A 25,852-nucleotide genomic window follows, 5' to 3' on the forward strand; every position below is an offset into this window, starting at 1 on the left:
AGATCATCAAGTCCAACCCTTCACCACAGAGCTCAAGGCCAGACCATGGCACCAAGTGCCACGTCCAATCCTGCCTTGAACAGCTCCAGGGACGGCGACTCCACCACCTCCCCGGGCAGCCCATTCCAGTGTCCAATGACTCTCTCAGGGAAGAACTTTCTCCTCACCTCCAGCCTAAATCTCCCCTGGCACAGCCTGAGGCTGTGTCCTCTTGTTCTGGTGCTGGCCACCTGAGAGAAGAGAGCAACCTCCTCCTGGCCACAACCACCCCTCAGGTAGCTGTAGACAGCAATAAGGTCTCCCCTGAGCCTCCTCTTCTCCAGGCTAACCAATCTCAGCTCCCTCAGCCTCTCCTCGTAGGGCTGTGCTCAAGGCCTCTCCCCAGCCTCGTTGCCCTTCTCTGGACACGCTCAAGCATCTCAATGTCCCTTCTAAACTGGGGGGCCCAGAACTGAACACAGTACTCAAGGTGTGGTCTAACCAGTGCAGAGTACAGGGGCAGAATGACCTCCCTGCTCCTGCTGACCACACCATTGCTGATGCAGGCCAGGATGCCACTGGCTCTCTTGGCCACCTGGGCACACTGCTGGCTCATGTTCAGGCAGGTATCAATCAGCACCCCCAGATCTCTCTCTGTCTGGCTGCTCTCCAGCCACTCCGACCCCAGCCTGTATCCTGGGAATAGCACAACTGGATCTAAGCTCCACACTAGACTTAATTTTCTGCACCCTGAGGGAAAAACCCACCTAAACTGCCACCAGTAACGAGCCATGGAGTGAGGTTCTATTAACAAGCCTTGGAGTGAGGTTCTTATGAACAAGCCATGGGGTGAGGTTCTTATTCTCTTTCACTTGAGAGCTGTTCTTTAATGTGGGCAAGTGAAGCTAAATGGTTACCAGTTGTCACCCCAGATCTGGTTGTACTCCCAGGCACAGCTGAAGTCATTCAGGAAAATGTGATTTACTAAGTGCTTTGGGGTTCTCAGACATGTAAGGCACTAGACAGACATTAACATTTTCTAAGTTCATGCTTCAGAGAGAAATAAGTGAAGTTTCCACTTCTGGTTCTGGTGAGGGGAAGCATTTTGCAGCCATCCCCACAGGGTTTTTTAATGCCTGCTTTTTGCTAATGTGCCATTTCAGTGGAGTTTTCACCTTTCTGAGCAATCTTGCATATGGATGAAAAGGAGAAAAAGGAAATCATTGGTACTCTAGGCCCTGGAGGCACCTCAGCTGGGAATACCTGCCTTTCCCTGGCAGTGGCAGTGAAAGGTGAAGCAACACAAACTAAAGGGTTGAGAGGAAAAAGTCAGAAATGGGAAACTGGGAAAGTCAGAGAGAAAAAAAAAACCCAAACTCATAGTGGACCTAAAGGCCAAGATACTTCAGAAAGTGGATAAGATCCTTCTCTGTGTGTGTGTGTGCTTCATGTTTCTGTCTTGGATGACCAATGTTTAGAGCATCAGGGCAGGCTGCTTGTTCCTCCACTAGCCCACACTTTAGTCTGGAGAAAAGGAATCTGAGAGGAAACCTTATTGCTCTCTCCAACTCCCTGAAAGCAAGCTGGAGAGAGGCAGAATGAGTCTATTCTTCCAAGTAACTAATGATAGGACAAGAGGAAATGGCTTCAAGTTGCATGAGGGGAGGTTTAGATTGGATGTTAGGGAAAATGCCTTTACTGAAAGAGTGATCAGCCATTGGATCAGGGAGGTGGTGGAGTCACCCTGGAAGTGTTCACAAAACATGCAGACATGGCATTTTGGGACATGGTTTAGTAGGCATGGTGGTGTTGGGTTGACAATTGGGCTTGATGATCTTAGAGGACTTTTCCATCCTTAGTGAATCTGTGATTTTATGGTTCAAATTAGCAGGAGATGAGCTATGACCACCATGTACCTTGTGAAGAGAGCAGGACTGAATGGAGGTGCAGCACAGAGGATTTTAGGAGTAAAATTCCCAGCTGATTCTGGGAATTTGCAACACACGGGAAGTGCAAACCAAAGAGCTGACCATTGTTTCTGGGTATTGCCTCTTTCCTAACCTAATCTCATATGCTAATAGAGGCAGGAGCACAACCCACCCTGTATCCCCTTGCTGGCCACCACCACGTCCCAGTAAAAGACTGGAAAAGGAAAGCAACAGAATCAAAACAGAAACGAAACTGTGTGTTAAAGAGGAAAAAAAAACTGAATCTGTGTGCCTGCTGCAGGCAATTTGAGGAAGCCATGCAGCATGAGTACAGCACAGTAAACAAAACTGAACAAGTGACCTCTTCTTGGTCCTCGTGGAGATAGTGGGAAGCCAAGTATTAGCATTCATAGAGCTACCTCTGCTTTCCATGATGAGGGGCACAGAGGAGACTTGTGTGGTGTGTGGGGAGGTGTGGGAGACAGGGGCATCAACACAGGCAGCACAAACCAGGGCATGCAGGCACCGAGGCAGGCTGCAGACATGGATCTGCTGAGTGTACAAATAGAACTGGCAGGGACCAGAAGGAATCCTGAGGGCCCTAGCAGGGAGGAAAATTGGGACAGTTTTATTCATAAAGTCATAGACTAGTTTGGGTTGGAAGGGACCTTTAAAGGTCATCCAGTCCAGCCTCCTGCAGTCAGCAGGGACATCTGCACTAGAGTAGGTTGCTCAGAGCCCCATCCATCCTGATCTGGAATGTCTTCAGGGATGGAATATCTACCATGTCCCAGGGTAAGCTGGGACAGTGTTTCACCACTCTTGATGCAAAAAAACCCCTCCTTATATGTAGTCTAAGTTGCCCTCTTTTAGTTTAAAACCCTCATCCCTTGTCCTGTCACAACAGGCCCTGCTAAAAGAGTCAGTATCCACTTTTCTGAGGGTCTCCCTTTAAATACTGAAAGACTACAAGAAGGTCTCCTGGGGGCCTTCTCTTCTCCAAGCTGAACAAGCCCAGCTCTCTCAGCCTGCCCTCACAGCAGAGGTGCTCCACACTGATCATTTTTGTGGCCTCCTCTGGACCTGCTGCAGCAGGTCCAGGTCTTTCTTGATCTGAGGACTTCAGAGCTGCACAGAGGCTCACAAAAACTACTCTGCACTGGTCTAGGCAGCTCCCATTAGGGCATATGACAAATCATCTCTCTGTGGTGGGAGCAGAGCTACGATGCCTTCCTAGAGAACCTGCCAGCAGTTCTTACACTTGGTAGATTTCTATGGCTGCAGAAGCACTTCCACCTACTTGGTGTCCCAGTAAGTCCCCATCTCAATAAAAAACTACTTTACTCTGTAGGTTCAAGTGTGCAGGGAGGGAATATAGAATCATGGAATCAGTCACTGTTGGAAGGGACCACAAGGATCAGCCAGTTCCAACCCCCCTGCCATAGGCAGGGACACCCTACCCTAGAGCAGGCTGCCCACAGCCTCATCCAGCCTGACCTTAAACACCTCCAGCAATGGGGCCTCAACCACCTCCCTGGGCAACCCATTCCAGGCTCTCACCACTCTCTTGCTGAACAACTTCCTCCTCACCACCACTTTGAATCTCCCCACCTCCAGCTTTGCTCCATTACCCCCAGTCCTGTCACTCCCTGACAGCCTAAAAAGTCCCTCCCCAGATTTTTTGTAGGCCCCCTTCAAACACTGGAAGGCCACAAGGTCACTTGGGAGCCTTCTCTTCTCCAGCCTGCACAGCCCCAACTCTTTCAGTCTGTGCTCACAGCAGAGCTGCTGCAGCCCTCTGAGCATCCTCCTGGCCCTTCTCTGGGCACGCTCCAGCATCTCCACATCCTTCTTGTAACGGGGGCTCCAGAGCTGGATGCAGTACTCCAGGTGGGGTCTCAGCAGAGCAGAGTAGAGAGGGAGAATCACCTTCCTCGACCTGTTGGCCACACTTGGCCCCAGCCACAGTCACCTACCAACAGCTTGCAGCTACTAACCCATTTTGGCATGCAAAGGAAAGATGTTTCCTATGAAAAGCAGTCAGTACAGACAGAGAAAAAAGACTGTCAGAATGTTTCCCTGAAGTCCAGCTAACTCCCCAACCCAAAACTGCATCTTCTTGGCAAAGAATCTACATTTTTTGAAAAGCTCTATCTGCAAATTGCAGTAAGATATGGAGTCCCAGCCCCCCCCAGAAATCCACAGCTCCTGCTGAATCATGCCGGGCTGTGCCGCTCTGGACTTTGCAAACGCAGCCACACGGATGAGTGGAAGCCTAAATAAAACCTGTGTGCGAGTCAAAGGAGCACATTTTCATGAGCAGCTAGAAATTGTCAGCTTTGGGGCTATGACTGCAGCTTTTCTTTGTCTATCACTTCCACAGTTTCATGAGTAGACTCTGTAATATTCCACTTCAAACCCCCTGTGCTGAAGGGAGAGCGTGCACTTCGCAATCAAAGTGATTCATGCGGTTACATGATCCAGCACAGAGCAAGGGAGGAAGAATCCCTAATCTAGAACATCAGCACTTATCTCTTAGATGCTCTATTTTACCATACTGCAGAACCATCATCTTACTCCTTACATAAGGTTCTTCATGGACTACTATGACAACGGCAGCACTGAAAAGCAGCGTAATGAGGCACAAGGAGCACTAGGAACATATCACTAGAACAGCAGCTCAGTACAACTATTCTTATCTGACCTCAGAAATAAAAAACACTCTGAGATGCTTTTTTTTTTTTGCTGCTGGTTTTCTGCAAATCTGTTTCATTTTTATCAGTGCATTTGCGAGGCAGTTTCTGTTTGTACGCCAAGAGTTGACCTGGTCTGCAAGAACTGATAACTGAGAGGAGAGCTCTGTGGCTAACTGTATGGGGTGAGGTTAGTCCTGAAATCGAGCCAGAAACTTTACAAAGTTTGTTGACCTTGTTGGAAAGGGTTTAGAAATGAGCTATCAGAATCGTTTGGTGCTGACAAAAATGTTGCTTCATAGTGAGAGTAAACGAATGCTCACAGAGGCACAGAATTCCACAGGTTGGAAGGGACCTCAAGGGTCATCTGGTCCAACCTTTCTTGGCAAAGGCACAATCGAGATGAGACGTTTCAGCATCTGCCCTGCTGATGCATAAAACTGTCCAGAACTGGGGAATCCACCACTTCCCTGAGGAGATTATTCCAAAGACTGATTGTCCTAGTGAAATTTTTTCTTCTTGTGTCTAAAAGAGCTCAGTGTTAATAAACAGGTGCAGTTGAATTTGTTCCCAGCTTATAATTAGGGGCAGAAGGTGAAAAGTCCTGCTATTAGAGGGCACTGTCTCATCTGATGGTCCCAATCAGCAAAATTCAAACAGAAAATGCGAGTTTAAGGGTTGGAGCAGTTTGCTGAGGGAAATCATAGAATCAGTCAGGGTTGGAAGGGACCACAAGGATCATCTAGTTCCAAACCCCCTCCCATGGTCAGGGACATCTCACACCAGATCAGGCTGTCTAAAGCATCATCCAGCCTGGCCTTAAACACCTCCAGGGGTAGGGCTTCCATCACCTCCCTGGGCAACCCATTGCAGGCTCTCAACACCCTCATGGTGAAGAACTTATTCCTAACATCCAATCTGAAGCTACCTATTCCTAGCTTTGTTCCATTCCCCCTAGTCCTATCACTACCTGACATCCTGAAAAGCTCTCTTGTAGGCCCCCTTCAGATGCTGATAGGCCACAGGAAGGTCACTTCAGAGCCTTCTCCTCTCCAGACTCAACGGCCCCAACTCTTTCAGTCTGTCCTCACAGCAGAGCTGTTCCAGCCCTCTGAGCATCCTCATAGCCCTTCTCTGGACACGCTCCAGCACATCCACATCCCTCTCTTAATACAGGCTCCAGAACTGGATGCAGTACTCCAGGTCCAATCCAGACTGATGAACTGGTGAACTCTTAGTTGTTTTGTGCCAACACTTGCTTTCTCTTAAGGCAGATGCTAGTTTAAAACACAACTTATCTCCCTATATTTAGGATAAAATAATGAAATGTATGGCTTGATTTAGTAGGATTTCAGCCTGTGGTGCCTCTTCTAGACCATAAGTCTCTTCAGACTTATTTCTAATCAGTCTGTTTATTTGATGTCAGAAGTCAGTGTGAGCCTGAGGTGTAGTAATCATGACAAAAGACCATTGTGACCCAGTCTGAAGAGTGGGTGACAAGGTGTCCCCTTCATGGTAAGTGGTTCCCTGTTTCTTGTACAACTGGCTGCTGCATGGTGGATGTGCACTTGCTCTCCACATTCCTCTTTGCCTACATCCCCTTCCAGGGAAAATCTTTACTGACCTCTCAGACAAGTTCATGCAAGCAGCAGCCTTGTGGACATCTCCAAAGGCAACTACAAGTGTGGGACTTGCATATAGTGGTCAAAATTGCATTTTACTTTCTGTGTGTTACACAATTACTCAAACTGCTGCCCATATGATCTAGGACCATACTGGTGAGTGCCCAGACTTGCTAAGCCTGTTGCACTCCAGATCTCAGCTGGGTTTCACAGTCTCAGTGAAAGCTGCAGGTATGAAGCCTCTGTTTCTCAAGCCAGCTTGTTGCTGGTAAGTCATGAAGGCATTGGCCAATTTTAGCCACATCAGAGGCAGATGTAGAAAACTTAGAAGTAATTTACAAAATTGCTTCTACATTCCCTTACGTTAAGAAAAACGTAAATGGTAGTTAGATAAATGCTGGAGACCCAAACCAATGCCAATACAAGCAAAAAGGGCATCTTCTGTCCTCTGTATTGTCTCCAAGACACAGGATAAAAGAAGGGTCTTGGGCTGGTTGCCTGCAAAAGAGATGATCTGTGCCATCCTCTGCTTCTCTGTGTGTTAGTTATTGACGTAAAGCAGAAGGGTTGAGTGGGAGAAGGATGGCAACCCAGCCCAGGTTAGGAGCTCAGATGTATTTTCATGAATCACAGAATCAACCAGGTTGGAAGAGACCTCCAAGATCATCCAGTCCAACCTAGCACCCAGCCCTAGCCAGTCAACTAGACCATGGCACTAAGTGCCTCATCCAGTCTTTCCTTCAATACCTCCAGGGACAGTGACTCCACCACCTCCCTGGGCAGCCCATTCCAATGCAAATCACTCTCTCTGGGAAGAACTTCCTCCTAACATCCAGCCTAGACCTGCCCTGGAACAATTTGAGACTATGTCCCCTTGTTCTGTTGCTGGTTGCCTGGCAGAAGAGACCAACCCCACCTGGCTACAGCCTCCCTCCAGATAGTTGTAGACAGCAATGAGGTTCCCCCTGAGCCTCCTCTTCTGCAGGCTGCACACCCCCAGCTCCCTCAGCCTCTCCTCATAGGGTTTGTGTTCCAGGCCCCTGACCAGCTTCGTCACCCTCTCTGGACACCTTCCAGCACCTCAGCATCTCTCTTGAATTGAGTGGCTCAGAATTGGACACAATACTCAAAGTGTGCATTCAGGTTATTCCAGCCACCAAAGCCAGCTGATTCGAGGTCTTTCACACCTTGGTTGAACTTCCACAGCTAGCCTAGGATTCTATATAAGCATCTGACAGAGATGCAGTAGCCACAAACTTGTACCACTTTGCTGAATTCAGACCATTGTTGGATACGTAGTGTGAAGGATTAAACAAATTAGATACTGTCATAATTAAGGGAGTTTTTAGCACAAAAAGATAATTCTCCTGTCTTGCATTACATGATTTTCCTGGTTTCTCTTATGAGAAAATTATCTTTCCACGTAGCTGATGTATTCACAGCCTTAGTCTTCAAAAATCTATAAACTCTGTAGTGCATTATCACTTGAATAGGCCAAATAATTATTTGAATTCTTGCTCATAGACAGATAGAGCTCAGTAAAATTGAGGCTTTGAGAGAGCTACCAATCACACTGAAAGCTAAAAAGAGGCATTTGGCTCCAGGTTCTTAAAGCAACTGAGGACCTTTGGATGATTGTTAACATCATGTGTCAAATCTAGAGTTTTGTGATTAGTTTGGGGTGATATTTCTGAATTCTCATGTTAGAGTTCTAATGGCACAAGATCTTTAGTGGATCTGTGATGGTGATGTGAAAATGGGACATCTTGAGGAGAAACAGCCCTACTCGAGTATAGCCAAAGCTGTATCTCCACTGGAGTCTTGCCTCCAGGGTGGCTACACCAAATCCTGACTGCTGGGTGCTTTCATATGGCAGGGAAGAAAAAGAGTTCCTATGAGGTAGATTTAGTCACACTGGGATAGTATCACAGATGTCAGTTGGGAAAGTGTCTACAGAGAGGAAGGAATGGAGAAGGTATCTCTGCTACTTGTGATAATGTAAGAGAGAGGATGGAAAGCTGCTGCTGCACTAAGCTGGGTTGTACATGGTGTCCCCATGTGTCCTCACTCCAGGCTGGGTTTGTAATGCTGAGAGCAAAGACAGAAAGAGATACCAAAAGAAGTGTTGCAGGTTTCAGAGTGAATTGCTTCAGTAAAAATCCACTCTAGGGAAACTAATATGAGTCTGTCCTCCAAAGTGGATGAAAAGAAATAGAAGAGCTTCTGAAATTCTGCTGCATTTGTGAGTTGGGCAATATGAAGATTTCCATCCAAGATATCTTGTGGAGTTTCACTACTTTTGTAGTTGAACAGTTACCAAGGAAGGATCTTGGAATGATCTGATACTGAATGATACTGAAATTCAGAGGCTCATCTCCTCAACTTGCACTTTTGTAAAGGACAGTAGCCATTTAATTAATTTTGATTCATATTTCATTACCATTTCGTGACCACCCAGAGGCCATACAGCCGTGTAAGGCTTCTAATAGCAAAGCAGGTCTAATGCAAGCTGGCAGAAAGAATGTTGGCATGAGGGTGGATGTAGGAAGTCTATAGCACACCCAGCTTAATGTACAATGCTGACCTTCCAGGCTGATTACTGGAAACCTTTCACAAATGACACCTTTTATGTGAAATGGCTTTTACAATAAATGCCTGACACTCCATAAAATTGGACAGAAATCTTCTCTTCTCCCTTTACATTTCCCCTCAATTCTTCAGTGTTCTTGAAGGATCAGGAGGTTTAATGCTGAAAGTGATAATTTGGTATTTAGAGTCCTGGACACTTGGAGATTGTGGAAATAACAATTCCTAGTTTACATGGATTTTTGTTTCTAAGATACAAATAAGATTCAAAAGAAGATAATCCCTTCACCTGGCTTCAGCTGGCAATGGTTCAGGCCAGCCACGTGGGTTTACAACAGCTCAGCATCCACCCCAGCTATTTTTAATACTTTCAGGTCTAAATTGGCTTGTTCCAATTTGCTTTTACAGCATCCTTGGAGTAATAAGGCTCTGTTTACTCAGCCCGTATTTGTCTTGAACACACTTCCACAAAATATCCATAAGAGCCCCCCCAAAAAACCAAAAAAGGCCATGTGTGTAATGGAAACACCTCCAGACAGACTCACCTCTCGAGGGGATGCCACAAAGGAATCGATTCGACAGCTGCTGACCGGGACTGAACCAGGCGGGAGCGCACCCAGACACTCGATGCGTTATCCGCTCCCTGTCAGCTGCGCTCCCGCTCGCCTCAGCCGAAGAATGAGACTGTTTGAGGAGCTGGGAAAATGTGGGCTCTGAGAAGGCTCAGCCTTCCTGTTTGGAAAAGGAGAACTTGAAAAATCTGAGGAAAACAGGGAGCTACGTGTGGAAAAGGGGCACGCCGGAGGAGGGGAGAGGCGTGGAGGGCTGGGAGAGGTGGAAGTGGGGCAGGCGAAGGGGCAAGAAGGGAGTTAGGGGGGAAAGGTAAGAAGAAATTCGTGTGAAGAGATGGAAAATTAAGGAAAATAGAGAATAAAAACAGTGAGAGAGGTAGAGAAGGAAGCTCTGCACGTGTTTTACTGACTGTCACTGGGCTCTATGTTCTCTCTCCACAGGGAATGGAGGTGCCTGAAAATAGCACCATTAGTCATTAAACACTGGCTTGTGTTTACTTCAGGTGGTACACGTCTAGAAGGAGGAGCTCACCAAGACAATCCAAACGTGGCCTGGTGTTAGGGCTGGACAGAGTTAGTGGTGCTTTGCCTCTAACATGGGGGTGCCTGATCTCCCTGTTCCTTCTTCCCTGAGATCTTCAGGTGGGTACCGAAGGAAGGAGCTGCTTTCATCCATGTGTACCTAGGTGCTGTAGGGGCTGGGAGGGTTCAGGCAGGGGCAGAGGAGGAGAAGCAAAGGCAGGAAAGGAATTCAAGGCAGAACATGAATTCAAGTGGGGTTTGGGCTTCAGAAACATTCAAAGAGGAGGACAATCAAAAAGGGAGTGTAATCAAAAAGCACAGGTGAGCGTTACTTTTTTATTCAGCACTGACACTTCTTGGGATCAGTGCCACGAGGAGGAACTGGGATTGATTCAGTTCTTACAGGGCCTGCATGGGAAATCTGCTTTGATGTTCCTCTGCTTCAGACAAGGTGAGGTGCAGCCTATGTGTTGCCCCACCATGGCCGTGCCCATAGCACTGCTGGGGCTCAGCAGAGGCTGGGCTGGGGGCTGCAGGTGGTTTATTTTCATAGATGGGAGAGGGGGAACCATCAGGGCAGGGGCTGTCAGGAGAACTGAAGGGTCTGTTGCAGGACAGGGATCTTGAGTAGCACAAGCGAGGACACAGGCACTGGAGCTGAGCTGGACTCCAGGCAGGCTCCAGCAGCTGTGGACCACCACTGGAGCAGGATGTGCTCTAACCTGCCGTGGGATGCCTGCTCACCCGCTGCGAAATTCCTCTGGATCTGCTATTTGCTGTCCCTCAACTTGATGTGGTATGTCCCCCAGCGAGCTCTGGGATCACCCTTAGACCTGCTGAGGGATGTCCCAGCACACTATGAGGCGTCCTCAACGTTCTTCAGGTTGTTCCCCAATGACCTGCTGTGAGACATCCCCCAGAACTGCTATGTGATGTCCCCCACCCGGCCTTTGGATGACCCACTAAATGTGCTGTGGTGTGGCCTTACAGATCTGCTGTGGTTTGTTCCTCAGCCAGTGGTGGGATGACCCCCTCAGACCTGTCACTGGATGTCCCCTAGACCTGCTGTCCCACAGTCATCCTTGGGATATCCCCCCAGACCTGCTGCGGGATGTGTCCCCCAGATCTGCTCACAGATGCCCCCCAGACAGCCCTGAGATCACAAATCGACTGTGGGATGTTCCCCGTACCTGCTACAGGACGTCCCCCCGACAGCCCTGAGACCCTAGACCTGCTGAGTGATGTCCCAAACGTGCCAAGCGATTTGTTCCTCGGTGCCGCCGTGGGATGTCCCCTACGCTCACGGGACACTTCCCCAACCCTCCCTGGGACGTCCCCAGAACTACGGTGGGATGTGCCCCGCCGCTGTGGGCTGTATCCTTCCGGTCCCGGCCCCACAGCAGCAGCGCTGGTCCCGCACCTGGGCGCGGTGGGGTACGGGCGGCGCTCCGCGGCCGCGGCGCTGGCAGAGCGGGGGGTGACTCACGCCGTCGCCGCCGCCGCCGGCAGCCCCCGGCTTTATAACGGCTGGGGCGGCCGCCGCGCCCCGCTCCGCTGCGCCGCGCTGCGCCCGCGGGGAGCGCAAGGGCCGCGGGACGGCACCATGCGGAGCTTGCGCGTAGCTCTGTCGCCGCCGGTGCTGCTGCTGCTGGTGCTGCTGCTGCTGCTGGCCGCGGGGCACGGAGCCGTCATCACCGGGGTGAGCGCCGCCGCACGGCACCGTCCGACGGCACCGACGGGACCGGCACCGGCAGCTGCGAGAGAGCTGGAGCCGGGCGGGGGGGAGAAGGGGAGGATCTGCCGGGGGGGAGCAGGGACAGGCTTTGGCTGGGTGTCTGCGGTGAGTGAGAGCGGGACGTGGAGAAGGGAGACCAGGGAGCAGGAGAAGGTCTCTGCCCGGGCGGATGCTGGGCGCTGGGGTTCTCTCTGGGGTGGGCAATGCCAGGACTCGGGGGTCTGTCTGGGATGACGGATGCCTGGAGGTGGAGGTCTCTCTGAGGCGGCCAATGCCAGAACTCGGCGGGGTCTGTCCGGGATAAGTGATACTAGGATGTACGGGAGGTCTCTCTGCCGGGGAGGGGTGCCCAGAGGTGTGGGTCTCTCTGACGAGGGCAACGCCGGGATCCAGGAGTCTGTCCGGGATAAGTGATACCAGGATAGAGGAGGATCGTGTAAAATGAGGGGTCCCTGGAGCTGGGACTCTCTGGGATAAATGATAAGCAGGGCAGGAAAGGAAGGGCTGCGACAGGGGATGAGAGATTCCAGAGCTTGGGGGACTGGATGGGATAAGTGCCACCAGGACGTGGGGGTCTTTCGAGGGTGAGGGATGAGCATAACCGGGTTCTCTCTGGACTGACACCAGAGCTTGAGGCTCTCTCTAGGATGAGCAATGACAGGATATGGAGGGTGTCTCTCTGCAGTGAATGACACCAGGCAGGAGTTGCAGGTCTTTGGGGTGAGGGATGCCATAATGCTCATGGGGTCTGTCCCTTTTGGGGTAAGGAATGCCACGGTGTGAGATCTGTCTCTTTCGGGATGAAGGATGCCCTGAGTCAGCACGGGAGTGGCTCCAGGCTGGTCTGTGAGCGTGCAGAGACTCCAGCTGCTTTTCAGGGCTGGAAGCTGTCACCATGTGTCCCTCCATGCCCCAGCATTAAGCTGCCACCAGACTTGCCCCAGGAGGGCCTGGTTGTGTGCATCCTGAGTTCGTCCAGCTCCTCCAGTCCTACTGTGCTCAAAGCACCAATATTGCAGCCATCATAAACTGCTGCTTGGTTTTCCTTGACTATGACTGTGCTGCTTTTTCTCCTCAACAGCCACCCATTGCAGACGAGTCCTCTGTTGTTGTTTTCTTAGGTTGTGAAAATATCTTTCTGTTTGTTTCTCTATAGACGTTATTTAACTCAAAATGTTGCATCATTCCCAAGTAAAATGGTTTATTTTTTATTTTTTTTGGCTAATGTTTGCTTTGGATTAATAACCCACTGCTTGCATTCCTTCGAGAGCTGACATGTCTTTTGTAACCATCAGGAGTTGGATATGCAGCAGCTGATTACTCCATTGACTATCCAGGCTCCCTGTCTGGACTTCCTTAAGTCCGTGGGGCAGCTTGTAGGCATTTCTCTGGGTGTCAGATCAGTTTCCCAGGACTGATTAATTTTCAGAGCAGAGAAAGTGAAGGATTATTTTTTTTTTTAATACTTGAGAATTTCAGGTTCTTTTAAAGTAGGAATTTTTTTCCAGCAATGGAAGACAAGTTTCTAGAAGCCTTGTGGTTTAAGAGTTGTGGCTACACCTTTCAAGCGTAATTAATCCATTAAATAATTGTGAAGCACTGAAAAACAGATCAAGGATAAAGATTCAAAAAGTAAAAACAGATTACAACTAGAAAAAAAAATACTTTATTCACTATTGCTTAATTTTTTGCTTAAACCACTTTGATGCCTTTTTGGCTTGTGATGAATAGGCAAATCTCAGTTGGGAGCTGACATAGCTGTTCCTGTCCCCATCCTCTGAGCCCCAGAGGTGCTTCTTCTTTGCAGTTTAAGGACTTTATTCAAAGCTTTGTCACTTCAGTGGTGGCTGTGTGCTGATCAGTTGTCCCTGGAACTGGCATTTAACCTGGGACTTTTTCCTTGAGCTTCTTCCTTTCACAGCATCACAGAATGCTTTATGTTGGAAGGGTCATCCAGTCCAACTTCCCTCTAGTCAGCAGGAGCATCTTCAACTAGATTGATTTGCCCAGAGCCCCATCCAACCTGACTTGGACTGTTTCCAGGGATGGGGCAGTTACCACCTCTCTGGGCAACATGTGTACTGGCACAGGGTGTCTCAACACCCTCAGTATAAAACACATTTCTTCCTGGGGTGCTGAAGAGGAATGTCCTTCGTGTTGTGTCCTGTAAAGATTAGGAGTAGCAGCGTGAATTACACTTTGCAGTTAAGGTGTGGGCAGGAGCATTTGTCTTGAATATTTTCCAAACCTGTCATACATTTTTTGAAAGGGTGCCTCAAAAAATTCTTCTGGATGCATATATTTGTGTGTGTGTGTTCAGAAAGAAATTGTTCACCGTTGTGTTTTAGATACCCTTGCTTGCTAGGATGTACTCAGATCCAGTTTGCAGCTGAGTGGTCCTTCACTTCAGGACCAGTTCCATGGAGGTGGATGGGATTTGAGATAAAGAGCTGAGGGAAAAAAAGGGAGTCAGGAGCTGACTGGTGAGGACTTGCAGAGTCTCCTGACTCCAGCTGAGCTGTGGATGCCAGCATGCTGGGGGCAGCCCAAATCACTGGATGTGAAGGGATTTTCTCTTGGTGATCAGGGCAAAATGAGACCATTTGAGCACATTTTCCCCTCTCTTTTTATTTTTTTTCCCTAGAAGAGGGAGGTTGGAAAGAAACTTTATTCACCTGGCAGGCTGTAGTGATAGTTTTATAGCTGTATTCATCTTATAACTAAGTGTTTTGTGTGTTTGGGCTCACCTCCTGTCTGCTTCATCACAAGTGTGCTCAGAGGAGGGCTGGTCCTTTGGGTTTGTTCACACTAATTAACAGCTTGGTCCTAACACAACAGCCTTCCCCTAAATCACTGACTGATCTGCAAATACACATTTTGATCTGGCTTCTACTGGTTGAACTCTTGTAATATTTACCCAGCAGAGCACAGCCCAATGGCATTTATCATGTAAACCCCAGGGTAAGACCTGTAAGCTGTTTCCCTCAAGTGAGTGTTTTGATGCAAGGTCTCCCCTTGAGCCATTCTCATCTTTTATGTACATTTTTACAAGTTGCCTGTTTATGTACTGCTGACCACTGCCTTGGGTCTGTCACTCCTGCTCTAAGACTCTAGGAGAGGAGTTAATTAAGCATCCCCTTGGGCTGTAATCAGAACCTTTAACTAAGGGTATTTCACATTAGGAGATTGGGGTTTTTTTTTGCATTAAACTCATATAATAAAAAATCTAATAAGCTTTTCATATTAAAAAAAAAAAAGAAAAAAAAGAAAAAGAGGCAAAAGATTTGCATTAACCTGTTTCCAACCCTGAATCTGTGAATTGCTCTTTGTGGTTTCTGGTTTTTAAAACAGACCCAAGAGTTTGCATTTTGGTTTGTGCTTATCTAAGCTGTATTGGGTAAGCGCCTGAAATAATTCCAACCCCTTGCAGGGAAAACACTGCCACAGTAGCATTTTCTTGGATGTGCACACTTAGGCAAGGCTTGTTTTCTATTACATGTAGAAGACCTCTTTTTAGTTACATGTAGTTCTAGGTAGCAGCCATAGAATCCATAGCTAATCTTCTGCTTTAGCTACTTCCACTTGAATTTCTCTAATGAAACTCTCATGGAGTCTTGCATTTGTAGAGACACTCAACCCCAAGATATCAAAAGAAACTAGGAGGAACAGGTCTTTAAGTCTTTAAATTGATGGATTTTTTCCTATCTTCACTTCTCCATAAGACAGGATCCCAGACTGTCTGGTGTTCTTGGTCCTTTCACCTTTCAGGAACAGTGCAGTGAGTAGGACATGGGGGGTTATTCTTCTCCTGTACTCAACACTGGTCAAGCCACACCTTGAGTCCTGTGTCCAGTTCTGAACTCCTCAATTCAAGAGAGATGTTGAGCTACTGGAACATATCCAGAGAAGGGCAATGAAGCTGGTGAGGGACTTGGAACACAGCCCTGTGAGGAGAGGCTGAGGGAGCTGGGGTTGTTTAGCCTGGAGAAGAAGAGGCTCAGGGCTAACCTCATTGCTGTCTACAACTACCTGAAGGGAGGCTGTAGCCATCTGGGGTTGGTCTCTTCTCCCAGGCAACCAGCAAGAGAACAAGGGGACACAGTCTCAAGTTGTGCCAGGGAAGGTATAGGCTGGATGTTAAGAGGAAGTTCTTGCCAGAGAGAGTGATTGGCACTGGAATAGGCTGCCCAGGGAGGTGGTGGAGTTGCTGTCCCTGGAGGTGTTCAAGCAAAGCCTGGATGAGGTACTTAGTGCCATGGTCTTGTTGATTGTATAGGGCTGGATGCCAGGTTGGACTGGATGATCTTGCAGGTCTCTTCCAACCTGGTTGATCCTATGAGTCTATGATTCCTAAGCTCACTGAGGCTCCAATCTGGGAAAGCAGAGTGGTACATCCCATGGCCCATCAGTGCTCAGAAGATGTGAATGTAAATTACTTATGATCCTGGATTTGGCCCTGAGCTTCTCTGTACGTGGTTGTGGCTTCAAACATCCTGAGCTCATCCCTGGAGCACACCAGGAGCTGTGTTCAGATCCCTAGAAATCAGCCTTAAATCTTGTTATTGGGTCCTGATGAACGCTATTAACTTGTGGTGGTGTCAGAGGCAGCTCTCAAGCACCTGATCTGTCCTGTTTCTGGAATATGTTTATGACTGATGTGATTTGCTTGCTGCTGTATTGAACTGCAGGCCTGCGACCGAGACCAGCAGTGCGGAGGAGGGATGTGCTGTGCTGTCAGCCTCTGGATCCGCAGCCTGCGGATGTGCACGCCGATGGGAAACCTGGGAGAGGACTGCCATCCTTTGAGCCACCGAGTGAGTACATCTCCGAGGCCTGTGGCAGAAAGAAATGGCAATATCCTGTGCTATACATCACCTTGCATCAAAACTATAGGTGGTGCCAGAGTGGGGAAGCATCTCCCGCGGTACAATAGCCAGCTGTTTGCATCTGTATGGAAGCAGTGCTGAAGGTACCTGCCTGAGGAAATGTACTGCTGTCAGAATTATGCTGAAGGGAATCAGAGGATGAAAGCACTCCATGCTTCCCAGATTGTTTTCTCATTAGTTGATGGTTGCTGCTTTGCTTCATTACGTGATCCCAAACAGCTTTACAGTTCCCAAGCCCAAGTCTGCCAGTGCCTAAGGGTGTGTGCAGGAGCATAGCAAATGGCACCAACTGCAGTGGAACTGGACAAAATTCCATCCTAAGTATGAAACTGTCACCAGCCAGTACTGGGGCAGCTGGTGCATCACTGCAGCATGGTGCCTGCCAAAAACCAGCAATCAAACACACTGAGGGTTTTGAAGCAGTAGATCAGGCTGCCTAGACAGGTTGTGGAGTCTTGTTCTCTGAAAAGACTCAGAACCTACCTGGACATGGTCCTGTACAACCTGCTCTGAATGACCATCTTTTAGCAGGGGGATTGGACTATATGGTCTCCAGAGGTCCCTTCCAAACCCTACTGTTCTGTGCTTCTGTAATGTTCCATTGTACTTCAGAGGATGAAAGCCATTGGTGCCTTCAAAAGTGACACACGCTTGAGAAAACTCCCTCTGCTCCATTTGCTCTCTTTGTTTCCATTCTTCACATTGGTTTAAAACTTATATGTCTCTATACATATGCACACACACATATATATCTTAGTACATTATTACATGGCATTAACAAATACATTTATTTAAGTCTACACAGTTATATGTATTATGAAAAGGCTCTTTATTTGTAAGTAATACCAAAGACTGAATGGGATATTGTCAAGAAGCCTCAGAACTTGATGGTCCTCAGAGCCATCCTTAGGGAAGAGTTATGGCCCAAAAGTCACCATATGTAAAGAACTGAGGCAACAAATTTAGATGGTGAATGTGCAGCTATTTAGGTGCCGCTCTTACTGTCCCATCCAGTATCTGGCTTCTCAGCTCAGTATCTATGCCTTCTTTTCTCAGTTTTAGGAAGTCCAGGGCTCTGTTTTACTACACTTCAACTTTTAACTCTTCTGCTGTGATAATAGGGACCAGATTGTCATTTTTACTATGTAATGTAGCAGGTTTTTTTTCTTGTAAAGGCTCTTTATATTAACCAGAGTCTCAGGATAAGGAAAAACATCTTCTAGGGGTTGTTGGGGTTTTGTTTGTTTGTTTTGTTTCGTTTCAATGAGTTTATTACTACTGAGCAACAATTTAGGCTAATAAATTTTAAGCTAATTTTCTGCACAGTTACAATCAGAGGATGCTTGTCCACCCCAGACTTACAGCCATAGTCACTAATGTTTATAAGCTCCATGAAGTTAATCTTAAATTTAGATTCCTCACCCCACCACTCTCCATTACAAGCAAAACATACTGCAGCATGTGGAACTGGGTATTTTTAAGGACAGAGGGTTTGCCTAGTGGTTCTTCTCACCTCAATATTTGAGTAGGGAGTAGCTGGGAGACCACTTGCCCTCAGCACCAAGACCTTTCATTTGCTTTCAGGTTGGGTACAGAGCAGACACCACCATGGGCTTCAAAGATCCTTTCCAAGCCGATTCATTCCATGACTCTATGGCTATGCCACTGTTTTGGGGACCTCCAGATTCCACCTTCTCATTTCCTTTTCAGCAACTAGATGGCGTTGGCTGGATGTGGTTAACCATCTCAGCTGGCATGGCAGAGGCAGGGTTTGCAGGCAGAGCCAGGCAGTTGCGGTTTGGCAGGTCAGCAGAGCAAGCTGGCAGCACAGGGGTGGCTTTGCTGTTGCTATGCACATAACCTCCACCTCTCCAGCGGGAGCTCCCTTGTTTCCTTTTCACCTACAAAATCCCTGTGCTCATTGAGACCCGGTGCTGGGCACATGGCAGGCAAAAGCTGAGCATCACCAGCGTCACCAGCACCGGTTCCGGGCACGTGGGCTCTGCCCACGCAGGCAGAAGCTGCACGTCCTGGCAAAGCACCCGTCCTGCAGAGCTGTCACCTGCTGCCTATCCCCAGCCGGGTGTGTTATTAAGGCACATTTTCAGCGTGGGAGTCCCACTGAAAGGAACGTTTCCTTGCAGCAAATGTAACGTTTTGAATAAATCACTTGAGCTGTCAGAGGGCTGAGAGGTACCTCTGAGTCAGCCTTACCAGCCTGAGCAGCTCACACTTTAGGTGTTTCTGCAGTGCTGTGCGTGGGCACCCAAGAGGTGTGATTCCCACAGGGAGTCCCCAGCATCCGCGGTTGGTGGCCTCCCTGCTCACCCCGGAGCAGAGAGGCTGTGGTGGATGGCACAAGGAAGCCTATGGCATCCCTCACTCTGGTGCTGCTGATGCTGGCACTGGCCCAGGGCACTTGCAGGTGGTGTGAGCCACTTGCTCACTGCTTGCTCATGGCATGGTGCTACTTGAGTTAGGCAGGTCACAGGATAACAGAGTGGGTTGGAAGAGACCTTTAAAGGTTGCCAGGTGTCTAGTCCAGCTCTCTGCAGTGAGCAGGGACACCTTTAACTAGATCAGCTTGCTCATAGCCCTGTTCAACCTGACCTGAAATGGTTCCTGAGCAATCTGTGCCAGGGTTCTATCATCCTTAGTCTAACAAAAGTCTTCCTTCTTTCTAGTCTAAATCTTCCTCCTGTAGTTTAAACCTATTGCCCCTTGTCCTATCACAGAAGGCCCTGCTAAAATGATCATCCACATCAGGTCCTCGGTATGATGCTTGGGAGAATGTGTGGGACTTCAACTTTCTTAAAGAGAAAATTTGCACACTGACACAAAGCAACTTTGGAATATTAAAATCACAAGCTCAAAAGACTCAAAAATCTGGAAGTGAGGGAATTAGGGCTGCCTGCCCAGCTGGCAGCAGTTGGCTTCATACCTCCCTGCTTCGCTCGCAGCATCCCACCGGACGCTCAGCACATGCACAGCAGCTTCTGGCCACACTGTCCTGCTTGGCTCAGCTCATGTGCTGGCAGAGGCATGGCTCCTGTGAAAGGCAGAGCTTATGATGAAGGTGTTCAAGAGTGTCAGTGCATGCACACATCATGGCATGGTCAAATCTGCTTAATGCAGCCTCTGTGTGTGCTTCCTGCAATGCACTGGGGCTGGAGAAGGGTGGCTGAGATGAGAAACCTCTGCCCCATGGTGAAAAGGATCCTGCTAAAGAGGAAGTCAGGCAAGATGACCTCCAGAGATCCCTTCCAGCCTGAGTTACCACGGGATCCTGTGGTTCCTGTGGCTTGCAGACTGCTCTGTGCCATATGACAAGGCAGATATCGAGGTAAGCAGAAACTCCTGCAGAGTAAGCACCACAGAACATGATGCCAAAAGCCAGCACAGTTTCACAACAGATTCCCTTGTGAAACAGGAGCAAATGGAGAACATGTGTTCTCCACAGAACTGTTGGAGTGAGTCCAGAGGAGGGCCCCAAAGATGACCCAAGGGCTGAAGTACCCCTGCTAGGAAGATAGTCTGAGGGAGCTGAGGTTGTTCAGCCTGGAGGCTGGAGGGACCTTATAGCTGCCTTCCAATACTTGAAGGGAATCTACAGGAAGGCTGGAGTGGGAGTTTTTATGAAGGTGTCTAGCAACAGGACAAGGGGGAATGGTTTGAAGCTGAGGGAGAGTAGGTTTAGACTGGATCTTAGGAAGAAGTTCTTCCACATGAGGCTGGTGAGACTCTGGAACAAGTTGCCCAGAGAGGTTGTGGACGGCCCCTCCCTGGAGGCATTCAAGCCAGGTTGGATGAGGCTTTGAGCAAGCGAGTCTAGTTGAGAGGTGTTCCTGCCCACGACAGGAAGGTTGGAGCAGATGCTGTCTGAGGTACCTTCCAACCTAAGCAGTTCTCTGACTCTCTGTGTCACAGATGCAACAGGGACCACTACGTTTTGCTCTTAACTGCAGCTCAGCTGGGAAATACAACAGTGCTGGCTTTGCCATCTGCTCTCCAGTCCTCCTGGGGATCTCCAGCTGTGGAGGGAGGTGGGTGGCATTCCCTGCATTCCCACTATTCATGCCTGTGCTCTTTGTCCCCAGGTTCCCTTCTCTGGGCGGCGGATGCACCACACCTGCCCGTGCCTCCCCGGCCTGGCCTGCCTACGGACTTCTCCCAGCAAGTTCAAGTGTTTACCAGACTTCAGGAAAGAAGATGTCTTCTTTTAGCAGGAGCTGCTCTGCACTAGAAAGAGCCACTTGATGTAGTCTTTTTCTTGTTATTGTGATGAGCAAGGTACTTGCCAGGGGAAACCCTTCACCATACTTTCCTGCCTCACCAACATTAAAACTGAAGATGAGACACTGTGCTGTGGTGGCCAAGCTTTTCAGGAGGGACTCCTGGTGGGAGCTGCTTTCATTCTGGGGTGAGCAAAATGAAGTCTGCTAAAGCAATGCTGCTTTCTGAGGGCAGGAGCTTGATTTCTGAGCCATCTCATGGTCTTTACAGCTTTATCTTTACCCCAGAATGAAAACATCTGAGATTATTGCCAGTGCCTGAAAACTTTGGCCACGTTTTTTCCACTTTGGAATGCTTGAATCAAACAGAGAGTTGAATAAGTGTTTTAGTGTGAAGCATATGGCAATTGCCAAAAAAAAAACCCACCTCAAACCCTTGTATTTACATTACATTTCATAATATATATATAAATATAAAAGACATTTTATTTCCTAATATTAATATAACTGTATTTGTAAGTTAGGCACATCTCTAGGGGAAAAGTTTAACCAGTAGATGTAGTTGGGCCACTTTTGAAAAGTGGCAGGTGGAACCAAAGCATCTCAACATTCAAAGCATTAAAAGATGTTGCTATTTGAGCATCTGAAGATGAGCAGCAGTTGTTGTTACTTGACTTGGTGTAAAAAAAAAACCCTCTACCTGATCATCTCAAACCGTGTGTTAAGATGTAGTCTGTATTTAAAAGGGAACCCTGAAGTTTGTTGTCACAGGCTGCCTGACTTCTTGTATATGTAGCAAATTTGCTGTGTAAAAATTCTGTATCAGAATAATGGCAGTATATGATTTGATTTATTTTAATACTATAACATTATTTTGTCATTGTGGCTCCCTCTTTTCATTTGGTGTCTTCTGTTCTCACCTCCTCCATTCACTCAAGCTAGAAAAGCTCCTTGTGGGTAGCTCAGCAAAAGATTTGATGCCTCTGGCTGCTTTTAGGGCGAGTCAGCAGTTTACAAGCCAGGAGCTCCTCAACCAAGCTGCAGCCTTAGCCGATGGAGGAGGTTTGGTGTAGCTAATACAAGACGTTTTTCTTGGCACATGGCTCAAAGGATCAACTTTAGCCCAGCAGACATAAAACTCCTGGGTTTTCTACGAAGTACTGTGCAACTTCATATTTGCTTGACAGTCCCTGGAGCTGGAATTCCAGTAGTTTGTGTGAGTTTCACACGTTTCTTGCTCTCAGACATGTAAACATATGCTGGAACTGGAAAAGTGAAGTCATTCATCGCTCAACAATCAATGCTTTGCTGCTGGTGAGGATGGAGGGGTGGGTTGAGGGAAGTTAGGATGCTTGTATTAAGGCAAACACCTGTATTATTTAGAGGAGATGAGAAATGTCCCAGTGAGTTTTCCAGGCACCTTTCAGTAGGCTCCCACAGCCTCTCTGAGGAGACAGAAAGGAACAACTGGGCTTGTTATTCTGCCAGGTCCTTGGGGATCCTGCACATGTTAGAAAAATAAATACCCTGACAGACAGGATTGCATCTGCCTGGCTCAAGACCCCAGCCCCAGGGTTGCCACCCCAAAGCCTATGTATTTTGCTTTCCCTTTGCAGTGGCAATAGAGCAACTGTACAAGTGGCAACAGACTCAGGTCCTGTAGGGGAAAGAAACAAACAAAAAAGTCTGAGGTGCCACCTAAATGATAATTTTCTGTTCATGTTATATGTGTTTTACATCAGTGTGATCAGGTACAAAGTGCCTGTATTAGATCTCAAGTTGTGACATCAGACTCAGGTTGTGCCGGGGGAGGTCTAGGCTGGATGTTAGGAGGAAGTTGTTGCCAGAGAGAGTGATTGGCATTGGAATGGGCTGCCCAGGGAGGAGGTGGAGTTGCTGTCTCTTGAGGTGCTCAATAAAAGACTGGATGAGGCATTTAGTGCCAAGGGCTGGGTGATAGGTTGGAGTGGATGATCTTGGAGGTCTCTTTCAACTGGTCTATTTGATTTGATTTGATTCTATCTGAAGTCTTAGAGAGGCTCATTGCTAACCAAAGGGCTGGATTGTGCTGGTGAAAGCCCAGTTCATTCCCACCTTAATGCAGTGACATATGAGTATGGCAAAAATTTCCATAGCCTGGATTAAAAAACAAATCCCAGGCCTGATCCTAACCCTGTCATTTATAAGTGGGGGTTCCCCAAGCACCCCATGCACCCACACAGTCTGAGTCTTCAGAGGGGGAATGCACTGGGAGCTTGGGTGTTGCATTTCTGTCCATGTCTATCAATATAAAACTAGCTCAACATGTGGATTTCAATTTACATTCAAAGAGAAAAGCACAGAATCACAGAATGATAAGGGTTGGAAGGGACCTCTCCAGACTATTGAGTCCAGTCCCCCTGCCAAGGCAGACTCACCAATCAAGAAGGAAAATAAAAGCAGCCCAAGCATGTTTGTGTCCCAGCTCTTGCTCCATTCATTTTTACTGAAGCACATTGTTGTAGTGCTGAAAATCATGACCCATAGCAGGAAACACCAGCCCTGCTCCTCATCTCCCACTGGCACAAATTGCCAGTGGCAACACTGAAGGCAATAATCCTGGTTTATATCACTCTAGATGAGTGGACAATTATATCTGATGACTGCCTTAAACCTGCCAAACAGAACTCTTAGGAGAGTCTATCAGACCAGAGCAGGGCAACTTTGTAGTTGTAATTTGTGCCAATTAACCTGTGGGATTAAGCATTTATCTGGGTCATGAGAACAGTCCCAACCACATGAGATCAAAGTTCACACTATCTATAGGAGGTTGAAGTGCTCACGTCCTCGGGCACTCCTGGATAGGGCATTGGGAAGGTGCTCGTTTGAGAGACATCCTGTACTTGTCCTCAAGAGGCTCTCCACACCACCCCTCCCACCACCTGAGCACAGCTGCTAATGTAGAAGAGCTGAAGGCAAAACCTCACTGTCCTACATCCCCGCTACATTCACCTGGCAATCACTGTTACAATTCCCATGTTAGTAATTTCATTCTCATTAATTGACAGTTGCCATGAAGGTTAGTTGATTTGAGAGATCATTTGGAAGGAAGATGAAGCTTTTGCATCCCAATTCTTTCCTATGCCCTGGCTTAATCAATTATCTTTTCTCTCATCCTAGGGGAGATTTCCTAACTGAAGTACACCTGTAAAGTGCTTTTAATATCTTTTTGCAGTGGAAGGGGGAAAGAAAGCCCTTTACTTTTGCTTTACAGTGATCATAGGCAAACCAGTGGGCACAAGATGTATTTTGGACTGCAAGCAGCCGTGCATGCCCCTCTGCTTCTCCCTCGAGTCAGCTTTTTGGTTTGAGAGACACACCAAGTGGACTCATTATGAAGGATGCAGAAGGAAGCCAGCCTCAAGCCAGCCCTGCCAGGAAAGGTTTGCTGCAGCCTGTGCTGTTCAGTTTGCCTCAGCACCACATGGGCAATAATCCTCGGCCAGGGGCAGCTTCTTCTCCTGCCTGGGCAGAAGGTAAAAAGGAATACTCTTGCAGGAGAAATCAGAGGAGAAAAGAGAACAAAACCCCTGCAGCCCTGAAAATAGCTTTGTGGAAGGGAGAAGAGCCTTCTCCAGTGCATGTAGCTTGTTAAGAGAGAGCCTGATTTAAATGCTTTCCTTTCTTTGCCCCACTTCAGAGGTCTGTGCCAACGTTTGGTTTAGTTTTATTAAGATTGGAGCAATATTATTAATTATTTATGGAAATGTGTGCATTAATTTTTAACATTGTATTAATATTTATATTGCAGATATATTGGAGAATAATGATGATGATATCACACCAAGCAGTAGAAGTTTCCATGTTTATTACCAGGCACTGGGTTAGCAGAGAGCCATGTCAGGAAAGGACACCACCACAGGTAATGAGTTGCTGCCTTCATTTGGTCATATGCTTATTAGGAAAGGTGAAGTAAGGTATTTTGGGTTTGAGGGTGCACAGCTGGCTGAGCAAACTGGCACCTGTAAGCCTTGGGGGCTGGAGGGAAAGCTCTGCTGCTGAGCTGAAGCTCAGCCTACTCTGCATCCTCCTGCTCACAATTCCCCCATTGGGAAATTGGGTCAATTTAAACACAACAAACCAACCAAACAAAACCCAAACAAAAAAGTTACAGTCTTTCTCAGTGCTTACCTAGGAGACAGGTCACCCTAACCATGGTGTTCCATCATTTTATAGCAGGGCTAGCTGAAGTGAGGGTTATTCACATAACCAAGATAATCCTTTTAGCCTGGAGAAGAGGAGGCTCAGGACTAACTTCATTGCTGTCTACAACTACCTGAAGGGAGGCTGTAGCCAGCTGGGGTTGGGCTCTTCTCCCAGGCAACCAGCAAGAGAACAAGGGGACACAGTCTCAAGTTGTGCCAGAGAAGGTATAGGCTGAATGTTAGGAGGAAGTTCTTCACAAAGAGAGTGATTGGCATTGGAATGAGCTGCCCAGGGAGGTAGGGAGGTGGTGGAGTCACTGTCCCTGGAGGTGTTCAAGCAAAGACTGGATGAGGCACTTACTGCCATAGTCTAGTTGATTGGCTAGGGATGAGTGCTAGGTTGGACTGGATGATCTTGGAGGTCTCTTCCAACCCTGAGCCTCCTCTTATTCAAGCTAAAAGAACTACCTTGGTGGTGATGAGAACAATATGGAACAACAGTTATCTCTATGGAGAGCTCTAAGGTAAAAGGCAAGATTAGATCTGCAAGCCTTGCAAGCAGGCTGAAAACTTTAGATGTGCTACTACCCTCAAATTCTAACATGCCAGAAGATCTTACAGCATACCTTATCAAGAGGTGCTTTGTTGATTTGCTTCATCAGCATAATCCACCATAATGATGTATGATAACAGCAAGCATGACCACAGACTGAGGTTCTCGCTGATACCTTCCCCCCTACCCCAGCAGCTCTCTGATTTGTTATTACTGCACAGATGGGTATTCAAAAGAAACAGAAGGTGCTAAGAATCCCTTGATTTAAACAAGATGTCTCAGGAATTTGATCTTGACAATGTGTAACATGTTTTCCAGAAGGAATTAGAAAATTGCAGGGGGAGAAAAGACTGCAAATAC

The 25,852-nt window shown here is 47.8% G+C and overlaps 1 protein-coding gene across 1 annotated transcript; it reads left to right on the forward strand.

Moving 5' to 3' along the window:
- Window positions 1-11,445: 11,445 nt before the first annotated feature.
- PROK2 (prokineticin 2) lies at window positions 11,446-21,635 on the forward strand. The gene is made up of 3 exons (XM_064156034.1): window positions 11,446-11,601; window positions 16,326-16,451; window positions 20,621-21,635. The coding sequence occupies exons 1-3, from the start codon at window positions 11,506-11,508 to the stop codon at window positions 20,744-20,746; spliced, it is 348 nt and encodes a 115-aa protein (XP_064012104.1). The 5' UTR covers window positions 11,446-11,505; the 3' UTR covers window positions 20,747-21,635.
- The last annotated feature ends 4,217 nt before the right edge of the window (window positions 21,636-25,852 follow it).

The sequence above is a fragment of the Pogoniulus pusillus genome, chromosome 16 (assembly GCF_015220805.1).
Source record: "Pogoniulus pusillus isolate bPogPus1 chromosome 16, bPogPus1.pri, whole genome shotgun sequence".
Taxonomy (NCBI): Eukaryota; Metazoa; Chordata; class Aves; order Piciformes; family Lybiidae; genus Pogoniulus; species Pogoniulus pusillus.

What these genes read in the sequence shown, in the direction of transcription:
- PROK2 (XM_064156034.1), top strand. Translation starts at nt 11,506, where the DNA reads ATGCGGAGCTTGCGCGTAGCTCTGTCGCCGCCGGTGCTGCTGCTGCTG. An exon ending in ACGGAGCCGTCATCACCGGG is followed by an intron (nt 11,602 to 16,325) that starts GTGAGCGCCGCC and finishes ATTGAACTGCAG; the next exon opens with GCCTGCGACCGAGACCAGCA. An exon ending in GCCATCCTTTGAGCCACCGA is followed by an intron (nt 16,452 to 20,620) that starts GTGAGTACATCT and finishes CTTTGTCCCCAG; the next exon opens with GTTCCCTTCTCTGGGCGGCG.